Source organism: Argentina anserina, chromosome 5, assembly GCF_933775445.1.
Source record: "Argentina anserina chromosome 5, drPotAnse1.1, whole genome shotgun sequence".
Taxonomy (NCBI): domain Eukaryota; kingdom Viridiplantae; phylum Streptophyta; class Magnoliopsida; order Rosales; family Rosaceae; genus Argentina; species Argentina anserina.
Genome location: NC_065876.1, coordinates 2,106,368 through 2,126,097, shown reverse-complemented (window position 1 = coordinate 2,126,097; position 19,730 = coordinate 2,106,368). Strand labels below are relative to the sequence as shown.

General features: G+C 37.7%; 2 protein-coding genes across 2 annotated transcripts; both read right to left on the bottom strand.

Moving 5' to 3' along the window:
* Window positions 1-106: 106 nt before the first annotated feature.
* On the bottom strand, window positions 107-3,259 carry LOC126793987 (uncharacterized). Its single transcript, XM_050520626.1, has 7 exons — window positions 2,728-3,259; window positions 2,465-2,638; window positions 2,115-2,235; window positions 1,311-1,541; window positions 1,086-1,219; window positions 357-902; window positions 107-273 (listed from the first exon to the last, which is right to left on the bottom strand). The coding sequence occupies exons 1-7, from the start codon at window positions 3,257-3,259 to the stop codon at window positions 107-109; spliced, it is 1,905 nt and encodes a 634-aa protein (XP_050376583.1).
* A 9,296-nt stretch (window positions 3,260-12,555) lies between these two features.
* LOC126793626 (PLASMODESMATA CALLOSE-BINDING PROTEIN 3-like) lies at window positions 12,556-16,005 on the bottom strand. Its single transcript, XM_050520202.1, has 4 exons — window positions 15,828-16,005; window positions 15,205-15,441; window positions 15,064-15,097; window positions 12,556-13,227 (listed from the first exon to the last, which is right to left on the bottom strand). The coding sequence occupies exons 1-4, from the start codon at window positions 15,880-15,882 to the stop codon at window positions 12,915-12,917; spliced, it is 639 nt and encodes a 212-aa protein (XP_050376159.1). The 5' UTR covers window positions 15,883-16,005; the 3' UTR covers window positions 12,556-12,914.
* Between the last annotated feature and the right edge of the window lie 3,725 nt (window positions 16,006-19,730).

Genomic DNA, 19,730 nt, shown 5'->3' with positions numbered 1-19,730 from the left:
TTTCAAACTTTGCAGCTGATGCGGTAGTAGTGTCCCTGTAATTCCTTTCTACCTAAGTAGCTTACTATATTCTACTGTGGACATTGATCTCTTCTGCAAGAAGAGACTAGTTATGGTTATGTCCATAATGGAAAATTGAAGGTGTGCTTACTATTTTACCCTCTTCTTCCTCCAACTTTACTCGTCCATGATCGACAGTTGAAGACGTGCCTCCCATTTCACCCTCTTCTTTTTCCGACTTGACTTTCTGCAATGCAAGTGTGGTCGTCATTGCTGAATAAATGATACAATGTTAGAACACGAGGGAGTTACTATTTTAAGAAAAAAGACTAACAGTTCAGAAAAGTATACGGTACCTGCTGCTGTAGAACTATCAGAGCCTTTCACCTCTTCTGATTCAACTCCTAACAATTGTGCAATAGCAGTCTCTAGTGCCCTTTTCTTGTCAGCGAACGAAGAATGCTTCTCCCTGGTAATACGCAAAAGTTGTTGCACGGGAGTCATGTTAAGCTGCTCACACATTATGCCAGGGGTGGATGAATCTTTCAGAGTCACAGACTGCTGAGGTATTGTGCTAGAGGTGGATAGTTCTTTTGGAGTTTCAGGCTGCTGAGACATTGTGCTAGGGGTGGATATTTCTTTTGAAGTCTCAGGCTGCTGAGGGATTCTGCTAGGTGTAGAGGAATCTATTGGAGTCACAGGCTGCTGTGACATTCTGCTAGGGATGGACATATATTTCGGAACAACTACATCAACAATTCCCACCATCTTTCCACCAACCATGTCAACTTCCATATCTGAAGAAGTTACGCTATCACCCATGTCTTGATAAGTACTTCCGGGTCGAAAGATTCCCCACAAGAAATTTTGTATCCTTGGACATGTAAGTGATGGAACAGTGTCTGCATTCCAGGTTATGATATCAAGCCACTGAAAGAACAAGCATAAAGAAAGCACACTACCAAAGACACCATTTTTTGTAATAATTTATGAGCCAATATGTTGATGGTTATCTGAGAGTTCCAGAAAAAAAAATGAAAAAGAGGCAACAATTCCAAAAAAGTCAGTTGCAAGATGAAGCTTACCCAGCAATTCTAAACGCAGCTGTTTGGATGTATATATTAGCAATTCCATGGCTTCTACTCCAGCAAAATAAATTCTCATGACTGAATCTTTTGTATCCATGACCTCAAAAAGCGAAGCATAAGTCTCTCTTGAGCTACAGATCAGCCAGAAAAAAGTATGTTTAGAGAAGATGGTTCTGTAGAACACATTCCAGATGTAACCACGCAATAGAAGCCAAAACAGACCTGGCAATTGTATCATCAGGGAAAAAGTATAGTGCAACATCTTCAAGTTCAGGACATTCATTGAGGAAAGGATCATCCCAAAGATGCAATCGAGGAAGTAAAGTAGCTTGAAGAACAGGGGGCATTTTTTGTGAAAAGTCATAGACTCTATGATCAACCTTACTAGGAAGTTGTGCCTGGAATCCACCAATGAATTCACCAGGTGTATCTGCATAGATGACAAAACCTCCCCTACAGAAAGATACATCAAGTAAGCTTTTGAAAGCACCCAACTAATGAAAATTATACAAAATTGTATGCCAGATTCACCTTAAGGACCTCAACATGGTATAAGAATCATTCTCGGTATGTCTCAACACGTATAAAATACTAACCGCTAGAAAAGGCGGTGGATAACAAAGCTGACAACACAATCAGTACATCACAAACACATTATAGAGCTTGACACAGAAGTTTATATGCCCAATGTAGAAGATATGAATATATATATATATATACAGTATATATATATATATAGATATATATATATAGATATATATCTCTGTGTGTGATACAGCAGCCAAGAGGCCGTGGACATAGTAGTGTGTTCAAAACTGACCAAAAAAGTTGCGCCATCAGAATATTAAGTTATCTTAAAAGAAAATATCACATTGTTTAAGCAACTTTTATATCAACTAATAATTCTTAGTATACGAAATTTCAAATTATCATGCGAGTTTTCAAGATCATGAATAGACAGTATGTTATTTCTTAGCCTCTCAAAAGAAAATATATATAATTTCTTAAAATGGAGAAGTTAATTACTTCCAAGTAGCTTGCAGAGCAGGAAGATAGGACCGATATAGATGAAGCCTAGAAAATGTATTAAGAAGGTCTCTTTCTTCACCATCTGAATGATCACGTTCAGCAGCAGATGTCTCACCTCCTAAAACGATGCAATTGAGTATTTAGTAAGGCAACTAATTACCAACCAAATTGACAGGGTACGATTTCAGTTTTATGATAAGATAATATTTCTTAGAAAGAACTGAGGATGCTCCTTCATATCAAATAAATTGTAATAAGAAACTGTCGAAGGACCTGTGCTACTTATTTAACAATACAAATTAGATCCAAGTCAGCAGAATGTAGAAATAACGGGAACTATATTTTACCTGAATCCAAATTTAGTGATGAATCCCATGATGATGATGGTGTGCATGATAGTTTGTTTGGTCCCTTCACTATCTTCCTACTAGATTTTTCAGCTCCCCGAGAAAGTACTGGTGCATCCTTTGGTTGTTCCTCAATACCATGCCCTTTTGTGTGTGTTCCAGGAGACCACTTTTCTGAAATGGAGATACATCAGTGCTATAACATTTCCATCTCTATCCACTCATGAGATACAAATTACGACAGCAAGGTTACAATATATCACCTTGCGATTGTTTCAGAACTTGAGATGCCTGCTGATTAATCTTGGAGATGCTAAGCATCTTGGGGGGCCTGCCACGTCTAGGAGGTGTCACGGTTCGTGCACTGGAGAAGGGGCTGCCCTGTTCTGAAAGAGAGATGTTTTGCTTCTTAGGGGGTCTGCCACGTTTAGGCCGTGTCACATTTGCAGGTGCGTTAACCCTGGATATGGGGGACTTTGGAGCAACAGTTTTGAACACCACAGAAGACTTTATGGGTGATTTGGTCCTATATAGCTGTTGGACTTCTTCATGCGTAATGTACCTCACTTTGCCACTCAAAACAGCCTTTTGCTTGCTAGAGTGAGCTTGCCACCCTGAACTATTATGGAACTTGCTGGGGCTTGCTAAGTGCCTGCCGTCATAGTGGGCTCTATCTGCTGATGATGGTAATGGATCTCCCATAATTCTAGAATTCGAAGAAAGCATTCCATCTTCCTTAGTACATAATTCGCAAACCCATTTATCCCGATCCTGGGGGGATATAATATCCGCCATACAATAACTGGAAAATAAGAGATCACATTACAACATTAAACAGATAAGATAGTGCAGAGAATACAATTACAGCCAGCAGAAAAGAAAAGTATAGTGACATGCATCATCAATATAGAATGGGGATCCATGCTGATTTATGTGTAATACTAGCTTTTATTAACCCATGCTGACAGGGAGCTGCTAGCTATTACCAAAGAAATGGTTTTATTTTAGCTGCTCTTTGATGGTTGCTGCAAATTATCTAATACAGAACTACTTGGTGAATCCAATGTACTTTAATCCATCTTTATTATCTAGTGATAACCATTCAAAAACAGAGAGAGTCTGCATTTAGAGAGAGAGAGAGAGAGAGAGTCATACAGATGTTCACGAGAGAGTCTGCATTTAGAGCAAGTTTCAATCACTTCTTCAAAAGCAATCCCTCGATCAGTATATCCACCACATATATCACAGGGTGTGTCCTGAAAATTTAGAGAGATACACATACATGGATAAAAAGAATCAGAAGAGATCCTGGATATACAGCATATTCCTGAAAAGAACAGTATGATATTCAGCCAATTTCACATGAGCTTTCCACCATTTGCACAAGGGCCATCTAATTTTTTTTTTTCATTTACTCAGATATATCATGAAAATTCCACATTAATTCAAAGTTCACACTTGAAAGTGTGAATAACAAATTAAATAGTTGATATATAATAATGTTCCTAGCTAGCAGCATTTCTAACGATCATTGCTTGTTTGAACTTTAAGTGCTAACAATATGCTGATTTGAAACTGCTCTAAATTCAACGTGAAGTTTTGTTTCAAACACTTCTACTGTAAAAAGCACAAAAATCTGAAGAGCTTGCTCATACCATATTGAGCACAAAATAACACAAAAGACACCACATTTACTTTATTTTACTTTGGTTGATCTTTAAGTTAGAATTATGTTCCTCTATAAAGTTAATAATTAGACTACTTGCACACTGGCAGAACCATATTTGGCACACAAAAACTTACTAATCTCTCCTACTTAACAGTTATCACTTGTGGACCTTCTATTAGTACCAGAGGCACTCACTAGTGAAAAGAATAAATCTTAAATTACAGAAGAACATTGGCTCGTTAAGTTGAATAACTTCAGATTGCAATAGGTTCATGCACCACAATCATGAGTATCATCAACAAATTGAGGTTCTTCTCGATTGAAAACAGAGGCACAGGTTTTAAAAGCATAATCCAAGTAAAAACTAATCAACCTACAGTAATTCTTGTTACTATTTTTATGCAGATTCAATGTAGAAATTAATAAATAGACTTAAACTTACTCCGATGCACATGAGAAGAAAAATCATATAAAAATAATAATTTCTGATTCTATCCGAAAACAACGTTCATCATCTCAAAGCACAAAATTTACCACAAAACCAAATACTTAGCAGTAAAAAGAATCAAACTTTTACGGTAAATATTGACGAAAATTGCACAAACGATCAAGAACAACCATTTCGTTGCAGAAAACACCATCGTTCGTGAAAACAGAAGATATTTGCAACATACATTACAAAATAGAGTGCAGAGGGTATCAGAATAGGACTAAAGATGAAAACTTTAGCGTTTTTACCATGTGGGTCTCAGTAAATTCGAGCTTCTTAGGTCCAAAGCTTTGATCTTTGGTCCCGTTTTTGTCGAAGCAAGTGGACTGAGTCAACAAGGGTCGAGTCGTCACAGCTCAGTGACTCACTCAACTGCTACCAACTACCAAAACAAATGAAGAGGGTCAGAGAAAAAACAGAGGCATTGATAAGGTCTGAACATGGTGACTGTTTTTTGTGAAGAAAATGGAGGAAATAGAGTTGTGTTTGGTTTTGCTCTCTAGGACAGCTATGGCCGATTTCAGGGGCTCTCTGGTTAGATTGTGCACCCGATTTCAGTGTGGGCACTTGGTTTTGTTTGCTTCGTTTCAAGTGACCTGTGCAGGAAGTACTTGTATGCATTTGTAGCGCTAAGGAATATTGAAACTTCGAAGCTATGAGTCGTTAGATTATTTATTGAGTGGGACACACCGTAAATCTAACGGTTAGTTTCAATATTTCGGATCACTATAGAACTTTTATGATGAGAAAATTATTTATAAATGTGGGAATTTGATTAATTAGAAGCATGAAATAGGTAGTCTTCTACCTTGAATGGAGGTCACAGATTGGTTGATGAAGAGGGTTGTTCATGATCCTGTGGTTGTAAATATCATTGGTTAATGTGACAGAATATATGTGGGCCAAAATGACAAAAATATAGACTACGTCTGGGAGAAGCTATTTACCTGAAATGGGAAAACAGCAAACCCTGCATCCAGAGTCACTAGCAGCAACTATGCATGCAAAGAGAAAAAGAAAGAAACGAAATTTTAGTTCCCACAGCAACCTATATCATAAGGGCTGTACAAAGTTCAAGAATATCATGATAAGTTGATAACAAAGAAGGCCAATAAAGTTTCTCGATGAGGTTACTTTCAGCATTAATGTTTTCTTTGATTTACAGTAGAAAGCTAAACAATAATGGGATACTTACTCTCTTGCTGGAAGTTGCACTTGGACTTGAGGTCTCCACCTCCGGTTGTTTCGGTGGTTTTAGATACTGATCTTTAGGTTTGTATTAGTTTTTACCGAGAGAGAGAAAAGAAAGCAAATTCTCAAGTAATAAAGTAGATGGAGAAAGTATATGTTCCTTCATTTTATATCTCAATGTTTCAGGCGGAAACTTATTACAGTTTTCATTTTTGGTAAATGCAAACTAAGATTCACCAAGTTTGACGCACAAGAAATGAGGGAATTTGCATCGATGGAAAAACCAATTTTGCGTATTAAATTAGACTATTACGTTCTCTCGGGTACGTGCATCGAAAAATTTGGTTGGCAATTCTGTATACTGAAAAGCATCCCAAAGTGAAATGGAAAATCACATGTATGACGGGAGGACGAGGGACGACCTTCAATTTTGATCTTCAACTAATTCATTCTCAGCCCTCTAATTCATCCGGTGAGCTAATGCGGGTTGACAGGAATTGCTAGACACTTATCAAGTTCGAGCCCAACATTCACACTAGGGCCCAATGAAACCCCATATGAATGGGGTCAAGTGTTTTAACTTCATGGTAACTCTGGACATCTCCATTGGTCTACCACCTACAGTAGAACCGGCACCATTTGAAGTCTTTTCTTTACTGTTTCAGAGGAGGATTCATCCTCATCTTTCCCTTACTTGACTTGCAAGCCACATGTTATCCTTTCTGGTAGAGGAACTGGAAGATGAGGATCACAATTCACAATGTTCCATTATTAGCAACAGAAAGTTCTTAATTATATAAGAAACAGACTACAACAGTTGGAAAACTAGTTCCTGACGATGCACATATATCACAATCCTTCAGCTCGATCTTCTGAGTTAAATCCCATCGATTCCCAACATTCTGCACGCACTGGACTCCCATGCATGTCTACTTGACCATTATCTTTATCGTGAAATACTCCCCATTAATAAATATCATAGCTCTAAATTTTCAGTCTACAAGAAACAAAATTTCGGGTGATCATGACTCATGAGAACGAGCTTTGCTATGCTATGTTGTGCATGGAAGTAAATGCATAGGAACTACTCAATGCACCAACTCCAGAATACATCAAGTTAACTACTTGACAACCAGAACATCAAGGAAAGCAAGATAATAGTGTGTTTGAGTGTTATTTGGCTCTAGTACTCCAGCAGAAACAATAATTTACAGCTTCTTAGCCCATGGTATGCAGACGCGGATCTAGTATAAAGCTTGGGGGGACTCAAGTCCCTCTTAAATTATTGGAGAAAAAAAATTAGTAGTACTAATATATATCTATGTTAAGCCAAGTTCACCCCCAAATACAACTCAAGCCCGTCTAAAGTCAAAATAGCTCAAATCTGGTCAAAATACTTAATATTAGCATTTCTTTTGCCAACAAAAAAAAAACAGAAAGAATAAGGGTATGAGACTAAGTTCGACGCTCCTTGTCTCCTTGCAAGGTTCTCCACTTGTCAACTCTCTCTTTCTTAATTGTCTCCTTAATTCTTAGCTCTCAAAAGAATTGACAAACAAGAAATTTGAGTCCATTAATGAGTTATGCCACACATTGGTTCAAACAAAGAAGTCGAAAATTTATCACATGATTCACAAATTAATTTGTTTGATTTTGACTATTCTAGTGTCTACGACAATCATTGCATTCGTTTTATAGTTATTGCCTTTTATAACTTGTTTTTTATGGGTGTATGAAAAAGTGAGTGGCAAAATTGGAGGGCAAGACTCTTCCTTTTGCATGTGTCTATTGCCTTCACGGATGCATTTGCTCTTAGGATCTAGGAGACTAAAACGTACAACTTGGTGAAATGTTTCAAATAGTCCTAGCTTTCTAGTTCTAGAACTACATAATTCTCTTGTTATGTAGTACTTGATGATCATATCATCGTTTGAAGTATTATCGATGATCAACACATGCAAAAGGAAGAGAATTATGTATGGCCAATATGAGAAGTTGAGAACTGGGTTTTCTTAGACCAATCGTTAAGAGCTCTCACAATATTTCTATGCATGAGTCTCACGTAATGAATTCAAATTTTGATGACCGCAGCAATAGAGTTTCACAATGAAATTCTAGCCTAAGATGCTGCATAGCAGTCTTTTCCTCTACACATTACCATAGCAGTCTTTTCCTCTACACATTACCATACACACACCCACGTGCATGTTATGACACTTATTTTATCATCACACACTAGTGTATATCATACTACACACACTGATGTACAACAGATTAATCCACATATTTTAGGGTTAATCTAGTATACATCAATATATGTTATACATCCTACATCCGACGGTTGACAACGAATATTATTTTTTTGACACCACTCAGAAAACAATATCAACCGTCGGATGTGGAATGTATAACATACATTTGATGTATACTAGAATTTTCCCATATTTTACCTAAAATTTCTCTCAACTATCTAACAGTTCTCAACTTCTCATATTGGTCTAAGAAAACCCAACCTCAAATATAGCAAACGTGCAAACCTGGAAAGTCTGGCTAGGGTTTACAGAGAGAGCTAAAACAAGGGATGAGAAGCGTCAACAGCAACTGGTCGACACTGTAGACCGCCATGACTCTCACTTCAACTAAATCAACCAGCAATTAATCGCCATCACCCGATCTCTCACCCTTCTCCTTATCGATCAAGAAGCCATCAAAAAATCTCTGACCTCCGTTGTAGCAGAGCCGAAGAAAGAAACCCCGGAGCAAAACCCTAGAATACCGTTTTTGGTAATTTACGGAACTGTTCCTTCCTTCTGGCTCGATCTGAGTCGCTTCAGCGGCAAAAACCCCGACTATTGGATCGACGAAGCAGAACAGTACTGTAACTTCTACCTCCTCCCATTAGAAACCGCTATGCGGTTCGCTTCCTTCATATTCGAAGGACAAGCTCTCGAGTGCCACAATAAGAGACTGGTCAAAACCGCTGAGCAGTTGGGAGGAGTTCAAGGCTGATCTTTACACGGAATTCAGCTGCCCCGAAGTGAAAGATCCAGGAGGTTCACTGTGTAAGTTACAGCAAATGGGTAGTGTGGAGGATTACGATTCCAAGTTTATAAGAATTGTGAAGCATATAATGAAAGGACTGCCGCAGAAGTTTCTGCTCAAAGTCTATATCAATGGATTGAGTGAGAACATTAGGTGGCTTGTTATGGAAGATAAGCCTGAAGATGTTCAGGAAGCATATCTATTGGCTAGAGATTACGAACGGAAATTATCTCTCCTGTGCCAGCCAGGGATAACTCCTAAAACCCTAAACCCTATAACAGTATCACCAGTAACCACATTTTTGTTGTCACCAATGTTGCACGGGGGAAAGCTAATTTTAATCATTCTTATCCCAAGGATTTTAACACTTGGTTACCATTGGCAGTGGATGTCACACAATTAGCTAATCCGATTTTAAAACACTAGTACTATGCTAAATGCTAATTCCCCTGAATCCCTGATTCACTGATTGTCCTCGGATAGTTGTGTATAGTGTATATATACTATCTGACGATACATTGTTGAATACTAATCTGCCAGAGAGGTTTGGGTCCGGCCTTTTTTAGCTTGGTCATGCAATGGCTAAGTTGTCGGCCCAAAATGCTCAAACCTCAAAAATTCATCGTAGCCTACTAAACCAAGAACAAACAAAGCCACCTAAAAGAAAATCGAACTGTGTTAGTTTCATTGTCATGAAATAGATCATCTTGACGTATGCTTCTCACTTTACCGGATATTCTATAGTAGTGCCTATTATGGTGGAGTCTGCAGAGAAAGACGAACTGAATATTCAAGTTGTAAGATAAAAGAAGTGAAAATCAGAGACTATTCAAAATATACTACTGAACAATTAGTATACAAGTAAAACACTCAGAACTCGAAATCCAGAATGTGGAGAACAAGCGCACGACGAACATATCCTGAAATGTCAGATCATGTAAAAGCCTGCACATTACAAAAATCGCCAAGTTTTTTTCGACTGATAAAAAATTGGGTTAAGAGATATTGGGAATTATACAATTAGTTATTGGGAAGTAGAGTGCATTTCCATTATAAAACCGTGGCACCATGTGAGTGAGTCCGTCTTGTTTGATATGGCAGTCTCACATTTCTTACAAAGGTCTTAAGGTTGGACTGAGGATTACGGTCGGTTTAGGTTCTAGGTTTCGTAAGCGCTTGTTGCTTAATTTTTTTTGGACATACAGTGGCTTAAGACCTCATTTTCACCTAGGGTAGCAGCTAAAGTTTCTCAATATGTGATGAACATCCTCGTCAAGAACTCAAGATACAGTGAAGTTGATGAGGCAATTAGTTCTTCATTGAAAGGGAGATACAATCAAAAAGTACTCTAATTATTAATCATTATAAACTTTGATACCTCACATTTTAAAATTATCGCATTAGTATCTCAAGTCTATCCTTTAGCTTAATTGTAGTTCATTCCATCAATTAACACCGTTAATAACTTTATTTCCCACCGATTTTCAAGAGTATTTTTGTCACTTCATTTTCTTCTTATTTCAGCTTTTATTTCCCTCCGATTACAACTTCTATTTATTTACCGAAAAAAGACTTCTATTGAAAAAAGGAAGACGGGTTGATTTTTTTATATCAAAAATATCAACCCTTTATTGAATAAAAAGTTACAAAGTTACGATGTAAAGATGCATCAATGAACTAAAAAGTACAAATTGAAAAGAAATAACAATTACATCTCAAAAGATTAACAAAAAGTAAATTTGCAATTGCCGATATATCGGAGCGTCGACCTGGGTGTACACTACAGATTGCAACCGAATAGTGAAGTGAGTTGTCGGTGATATGACTACCCACGTCAATCCTATGCACAAGAAGACACAAGTCAGTTGTCCGTAGAAGTAGGGGTAATCCTACACCTAAAGGATTGAAGCAAACCAAGGGTGTAGCTAGACATGGCCACATTGGCATACAATCATTTGCAAAAAGATACCATACTTGAGGGTCTAACAACCAGTAACAATGCCAAAATAGAGGCTAAAACCAACTAAACTTGCAATAAGTCCAAATGAGAATTTGGGCTTGGTTCCAAGCCCTAGATCCACCAGGGTCTCCAACCCAAACCCTAAACCAGCATGGGTCCTAAATCCAGACCCGACCCCACAATCTGAGCCAAATCCGACACGGGCCACCCATGGAGCGGAACTCCCCATCGCCTAACGTCCTCATCTCACGACGGAGAATGAAGTCATCAATGGCGCGACCTAGATGATCAGACAACCGAGCGCCTACATTGTCAAGTCGGGGATCTACACGCAAGCAACATCAAGAGCACCTCTTATTCAGCTATGGTCGGAGCCGCAGATTGTGGCCTCCACACTTGAAGCCAACCTATATCAGACAAACAAAAAGCCTTAAGCGTTGCCCTCAAACCTAACTTCTCCATCCATGGCCGCCGTACAAACCTTACTCCGTTCAACCGTGCCCGGATCAGGTGAATATTCTCAACCCATGAGGCAGGCTTTAACCAATAAAACCGGTTATGGTTACAAACCATTCACAACGAAACGCCGATAGTAGAGGAAAAGGGGATATAGGCCTTGACGTAGAGGTCAAAGCCACATGTATACTCCATCGGAGATGAAGATAATTGCATAGAGGCCACAAGCGACGCTCTCCTAACCCTAGCAAAGCGCTAGGGGTTCTCATAAAAGCACAAAACATAACACTTCTACCTAATCTTTTCATGAATTTCACTCATCTTTAAGCTCCAATCGAATATGTGCATGAAGATTTTGAAACACTACCTCTTGCAAAACATGATAATAGACCGATGAGGATATCAATTAATCAGATAAGCAGAATCACAAGGAAATACATTAAGACGAGTTGATTAATGTATCTCATTTCATAACAAATTAAATAAGCATTCTTAATTTACCGCAACTATTACAAACAAGCTAAAATTAACATTTAGTAAAATAAAACCCGCATATATTTCATATTGTAAATGTTATCAACCAACTATTATATTGTTACAATAAGATATATGAATCATGAAATATATTATGGTTTATTTTGTAATCATTTAAATTTTTAACTTGTTTATAATAATTGTGGTTAATAAAATATGTTTATTTAATTTAATATGAAATGAGATACTTACATTAATCAACCCGTCTTTGTTTAATTTTAAATAGAAGTCTTTTTTGGGTTATAAATAAAAATTGAAATTGAAGAGAAATGAAGTGACGAAAAAAACTACAATTAGATTAAAATGAGGTACCAAAATTTAAATTGGTCAATAATTAGGGTAATGTTTTCAATAATTAGGTTACTGTTTGATTAGATCTCCCTCAGTGCTAAACTGAAGTCTATATAGAACCAATGTGATGATGAAGGTGGACCCCAGAGTGTATATAATGGAGCGTGCTATTTTTAGTCATTTTCTCTCCTGCAAAGTTTGAAAATTTCATAACCACAATGTATCCGTTGATCCCAAGCTTTCAAGTTTAATACCCCCATCATAGGAAAGTAAATCTTATTGAACCATATATGAAAGTAGACCCAGTCCACTGTCTTCAACTTTGCTTGGCATGGTGTGCTTAGGTTCAGATCTAACGGCTAGCAGAATGTACCAAGTTGCGGTCATCATTTATTATATATACACACATCATTGACACATATGTACAGCCTTACTAGCACTGACTGATGCATGACAAGGATCCAACACAAAGAAACAAGATCATAATAATTTAGAGAGAAATAACCTTAATACCAACGAGTGTCCGAACCTCATCAAATTAATACACTAATACACTAGCTAGTAGTACACTCAGATTAGATCTAATTTACAAAAACCGAAAATAGTTGAAGACAGAAAGATACGCTTCCATAGTCCCACCAGCAACACCATCCAAAAGGAATCAAAAGCTCCTCCACTTTTGCCCAATAGATCTAAATAGGATGGATATGGAAAACAAAAACTTAGCAGGGTACTGCAGCATCAATAATCAAGAGCAGCATCACATGCATATACTACTGCAGATATCCAGCCTTACCCCACCTCTCATGTTTTCAAATCAACCCCACCAAAGCATCAAGCCTGAAAAGAATAATGTTATGAAAGAGAACAAACTAGTCATGTTGATGAGTCTGATCCCAGCACTGTCATCTGTGTAGCCAGCTCCTGATGGACTCACACCAAATACTCCAGGAGTTGCAGTGTATGGAGTGGCACCGGTGGTTGTTCCAGTAGTTCCGGTGGATGTTGGTGTGGTACCGGAAGTTGTTGGTGTTGTGCCAGTGGTTGGCGTGGTTGTGCCAGTGGTTGGTGTGGTTGTGCCAGTGGTTGGTGTGGCTGTGCCAGTGGTTGGAGTTGTACTGCCGGAAGTGCTGAACGAAAGAAAGGAAACAACATTCAGTACAGCCACCACAAAATGGCGGATTGCCAAAATGCATGTTGAAACTTGAAAGCACATGAACATGAACAGCACAGTAACTGAAACAAATATCTAGTGGAATACAAACTGGTGACATTCTTATTCTCCTCTTTGAAGTAGAGATCCTATTCCTCAATCGCAAAGTCATTTGCCATTGGAACCAACTCTAGTATCTAGGTCAAATGCCAGAATGTAACGAACTCACTGACCTAAATCATTGCAGTTTATAAGTATCAATACGCCATTTCTAATCCATCTTCAGCCATGAATTTATACACAAACAAATTCAAGAAATTATGGTTTTGGGATTGCAGATGCAGTTCTAAATGCTGGCTGTGTCAGCTTTGAACTCTTTCAATATTATAGGCCTCGCAGACTGGCAGTGGATTATTGATTGAAGAACTGTTAAAGACAAATATGTTCCTAAAATAATTGAAGACTATTTTTCAAATATAGGTATTCCTCCCGTGCAACTTTGACTTCAAAATATCAATCTCTTGATATCCAATAGATCAAAGCACATTAAAGTTGTTTGGAGGAGATGCCAAAGTTATGCATATTAATCTTACATGTGCCAATCAAATCAGTTGATTACAGTCAAAGACTCTAAACCACATGAGCATACTTTTGCTACGTTGGTTTTCCTAGAAAGCTTTTAAATCAAGGAAAGCAAAAGTACTTACTAGAGTTTCCTTAAAGTTTTATAGATGCATGCATCAAAGGGAGGCATCAAAATAGGGTAATTATACATATACATATACATATTATCCATTTTACTTTAATGACACAAATTAAATATTAAAATTAAAAAGAGGTGAAAGTGAATTTAGAGGAGTGATCCCATTAGTTATGGACTGGGACTACTGTCACTACACATAACAGGCACAGTAGTCGAGAATTCAAAACTTCAAAAGATGGCTCAAATCTCAAAAGGTCTGCAAATCCCTATAATCAGATTATGTCTTGTCCCACTATGAAAGTTGTACTATGCTTTTTATAAGGGGCAAACTATTGCCTATCACAATACAGACAAAAACCCTGTCACCAGTCCATAATGGCCATTACTTTTGAGTTTTTGACCATGGGACAGATACCACAGAGTAATATGGCACTGTGCGAAAAACGGTCTTATCTTAGTTGGGTAAACAAAGGACAAATTTGTAATTTTGAGGTAAGTAAGAATTTACCCTTTGCACTGCTCAATAGAGAAAGACTTAACCTTTTAGGAAAAAAATCAACGGATCCCCTCCTAAGCCCCAACTATAGCATCATCTTTATAGAAATGGAGGAGGTTCAGAACTGTAACACACAATGGAGCTCCACCACCAATAATAGATGGGGAGTAAGTCAGGGACATCATCATTCAAATACAATACCAGTCAAAATACTGGGGAGCTCATTTCAGATTGGGAAAAGGTTTAAAAGGGAAAAGGAGCCTACACGATGTGTTTATGATGAGCTAAGTGAAGTTAATACGAACAAATTTTAAAGCAAGTATCGTTCTTTCAAAAAGCCTGGACTTTCACTGATAAAAGCAGAGATGCTTATGCCACCAGGAGAAAAAATTTGAATGTAAAGTGGAAACCCCTTCAGTTTAGAGTCCCCCCCAACACTCCTTGTCTTTCAATTATAGAGTGATTCTATTGCTGTTGTTGATATAATCATTTACAAAATGTGTGGTCCTCCTTGAATCAAAATGTGAAAAGATTTGCCTAAGTACTAAAAAAGATTGAGAAAAGTAATATCCATGGAAAATAGAGAGAACACAGAGAAGGGTCCAAAACAATACCTGGCGCTAGAGGGGAAAGTACAACCAGTAACACCTGTAAATCACGATAGAACAACATTGTACAGAGTTAGTTAATGACCACACAGCTGATCTGAAAATGAACATGAAAAAGATGGACTCTTTTAGCAACACGGGGCTCACTGGGATCGGTTGTGACAGGGGTGGCGGTGCCGGCGAAGTCACAGGTGCCTTGAGCTTGACCCTTCTTCTGGAAATAGCTGTTAACAGCATAGTCACAGTGAGCTTTAACACTGTTGGGGTTGTAGCAAGACCCTGATGATTTTATGGGGTTACAGTCAGCCCCAGCTCCACAGGCATAGTCTAATGTCTTCTGCAATACTGCATCACTTCCAGACTTGCACACACACCAATTGGCACCTAAATAGTACAACTCCCACAAATGAGTTACAAATTAACAAAGGAATTTACTTCTGAAAGTAAAAGGTACAACCTGCACATCTAAGTCTCAAATAACATATTTTTTCTTTTAAGAGCAAAACTAAAAACAAAATCTAGCTGGGAAATAACAACAAAGAACTAATTGGAATACTCAAAACAGAAAAGATATTTTTGGAGATGAAACAGAAAGAGAAAATGGGTGAGATGTGTTCAAATCTACAAAAGATCCACACATTACTAGCAAGAAATAGCATCATCCCTTTTCTTTTATATGAAAACTGATTTTGGAGGATTCATGGCTCAACAAGAAATATGGGAAGAAAAAGATATAGAGGTGCAAAGCTAAAGAGGAGCAAGGGGCATACTTGACTGGCCAGCCATGGCCAAGAGAAGCAGTGCTGCAAAAGCTAAAGCAGCCATGGGTGAACAGACAACAGAGACTCAGATAGAACTACTGCAACAAGTGTATGAAGAAGAAGCTAACAATAATGGTGGTGAGCTCAAACTAGGTAGAGAGAGAGAGAGAAAGAGAGAAGAGAGAAGAGAGAAGAGAGAAGTGGTATGGGAGAGAGAGTGAGAGTGAGAGGGGTCAGTAATATGAAAAGAGACTTGTAAGATAGAGGGGGTGATGTGGACAAGTTGACGGTGGCGGAGTGGCAGACTGTTAGAACGTCGTGTCGTTTTCTGTGTTTTTCGGTGTTCTACTAGATGGTTCGGTTGTTTTAAACTTTTGTTTTTACAGTTTTTGAAAATCGACGAGGTATGGTGGCATGGGGACTAGTAAAAAGTAAAAAAACCAGAGCCGACGCGGCCTTAGCTTTCTCTCTCTTTGATAATGGTCTCTGTGTGCGTCCAGGTTCGTAGACTGTGGTGCATCAGATGCGATAATAATGCTTTAAGCTTAGCTGTACTCTACTCTCTATCTCTCTGGGGAATACTGGGATTTTTTTCGTATATAGAGGAAAACTATAGAATGTTCGAGAGAGGATTATGTAATCTCACTTTTATATGTTTTTTTTTTTGGAAATCACTTTTATATGCTTGCATGAAGTTGCATCCTGTTGTTTTTCATGCATAATTCGCTTTTTAAATAGTTAACATATTGTAAAATTCATGTTCAATTATTATTAGATATAAATTTAATAATTGAAAACAAACGGAATTGTGCTTCTCTTATTTAACAAAGTTGAGGGCTTGAGGCTATTTAGTGGTTGGTGGAGTGAGCATACTGACCATAATAGAAATGAATTAGTATATTGACAACTGACAATATTGTAACAGATTAGTTTGATTATCTCTAATTTTCTACACATGACTCCATTTTGTCCTCCTACTTTCATTCTCATTGCTACAGTTATATTGTGGTGAAACTATGTTCCCGCACTTGATTTTTATTGTCCTCTATATCATAATCTAGTTACGAAAGTGAAACATTGGTTTCAGTGTCTTAAGGCAGTTCTCCATGTAATTAGTGAATATAAAAAAAATCTCCATGTAATTATCATTTTCTTGTGTTGTGAGCTCACTATATAAAGTCTGCTCCTATAAGTGTATCAAATCGACCAAGCACAATAACAACGATTCTACTTTCCTAAATATCGTTTATGGTTATAAAAAAAGATATGTCTGATAGTTTTGAGTGATTTCAATTGGTTTGTGCTCAAGTATTGAAAAGTAAGTGTGGTATACTCCACAAATTTAGTAGAGAAAGAAGTTATTTGGAACAGATCTCTTTTTTAATATGTTGTTGTTTCACTTTGTTTGGAAGACATTCTAAAGTTGATAATCACTCTATGGCAGGGGCAGATGCATAAATTTTTGTAAGCCAAGGGAAAAAATGTAATAACCCGAATTTTTAGAAACTAAATGTCGAGTATTTTCAAAGTGTTAAACTTGTGAAATTAATTCAAGACGACAATTGGAGGTTTGCGACATTTCGAAACGAAAACGGAAACGTTCTCGGATCGTTTAATTAGAAAACGTAACGTTACCGCAACGTATAGATCGACTTTTATTCTGTCGCTCGGTTTTGAAAACTTCCTTCACGAAAGTCGTAGAGCTCATCGATACGAATTCGTGGACACGTCATGTGTTCGAATCGGACGTCGGACGCGAAAGTTATTAACGTCGGAAGTTCATTTCCGATTTTAGAAATAGTATAAAAGGAAGGAGATGAGATTAAAAATCAGAAAATCAGATTTTTCTAAAAATCAGCTCGGGTACTGTTCACCCGAGATCGGGCACTGTTCACCCGACCCAAAAACCTTATCCGGCTGATTTCTCCACCATCCGACGTCGCCTCGTGTCGTGCCACCTATCAAACTGACGGGCTCGACGAGCTCCATCTTTTGGGCTACGCCTTGCACTCCGGCGACAACCACACACGGTGTAGCAACCACAGGAAGTTACTGCTGTGGCGGCGCCGCCTCCTCCGGCCACCATGGCTCGAGATTCTTGGGGGGTTTTGCTTGTCTCAGTCCCAACAACATTCCCACAAAAAGAATCGAGCCAAATCGAAGTGTAAGTACCCGAATCAAAATTTCAATTTCTAGGGTGTGAATAGTGCCGATTTCATGTTCTTCGTTGTTTGGACTGTTTAGACTCAGATTTAGACCTTGGTGTCAACTAGGAAGTTGTTGGAAATGTTGTTTAAGTTATGGTGGTGAAATTTGGTGATGATTGGTGGCGGTCGGTGAACAGTAACGCCTAATGAATAGTAAATGTGAATAGTAACTCCGCATAAATAGTGATCTGTAAAAGTAACTGTGAATAGTGCTCTGTAACCGTAAATATGAACAGTGTCATGGTAAAAACAGTAGCTTTGAACAGTGTTTTGGTAAAACAGTAACTGCGAACAGTGGTTGAGTAAAAACAGTGATTAGTAAACATGAACAGTGTTCCGTGAACAATGTTTTATGAACAACATTTAGCTGTGCTGAACTCGTCACCTGATATTTTAAGTATCATTTTCTAAGCATTTATCGTGCTATTAGGTGACTGACGAAACGAGTGAGGAAATTACTTTCAGGGTCGTGGAAGTTGCACGCAGGAAAGAAGGTGAGTAAAATCTCACTTATTTACGAATCTACCCTTGCGGTGATTCAAGATTTTGCAAGAGTTTTTAATATTGAATTACGACACGTATATAATATGGTGGATTACATATATATCGTATAAATGGTAATAAGTACATATATATAGTTTGCTATATTATATACTGTTATGAATTCATTGGAATTGGTCATTTCGAATGACGAGAATTAAATATTGAGCATGTGATTTGATTTTTGTACAATATGAGGTGTGATTATTGTACGTGGTTTTAACATGAGTTTGTTAAAATGTTTTGTCTTCGGACGAGTTTTTTGTCTTCGGACGTGTTTATGAAATATGACATGTATATGATATAATGGATTATATATATATTGTATAAATGGTAAATATGTACATATATATATAGTTTGCTATATAATATACTGTTATGATTTTATCGTGATTTATGTCATTTCGATGACGAGATTTATATATCGAGCATGTGATTTTGATTTGTACAATATGATGTGAGATTATTGTACGTGATTTTAACATTGAGATTATTAAAATGTTGATTTGTCTTCGGACATGATTTTTGGTACAATATGATGTGAGATTATTGTACGTGATTTTAACATTGAGATTGTTAAAATGTTGATTTGTCTTCGGACATGATTTTTGGTACAATATGATGTGAGATTATTGTACGTGATTTTAACATTGAGATTGTTAAAATGTTGATTTGTCTTCGGACGTGATTTGGTACAATATGATGTGAGATTATTGTACGTGTTTGGCAAGTCGGAACCTAGCCTTTGGCCGGGCGAAAGTTACGATACAGTTAGAGCTCTAGTCTGTCTGCCGTAGTACTGCATGTGAGGTAACGGGTGGTTATCTGCTCATGGGTACTCAGATTGTTTTGGATGTTAGGTAGCGGGTGGCTATCCAATATCGGTGGTGTATTACGAGAGGGGTAACAGATGTGTACCAGCGTTCTTGGTACCCGTATTATAAATGCATTTGGGTAACCAGAAGGGTTACTTAATTTTCTCATGAGCGTTTCATTTCATATTTCTTTGGGACAACCAGATGGGCTGTCCATTGACTCATGAGGGCATTTATATTTGTTGATTTGTGATTTTTCGTATATTTTGATATGCGAATTATATTTTGATTTTACTCATACGAGCTATAAACTTACCGGGTTTGTGTTTACAATCCCGGTGCACCAATCT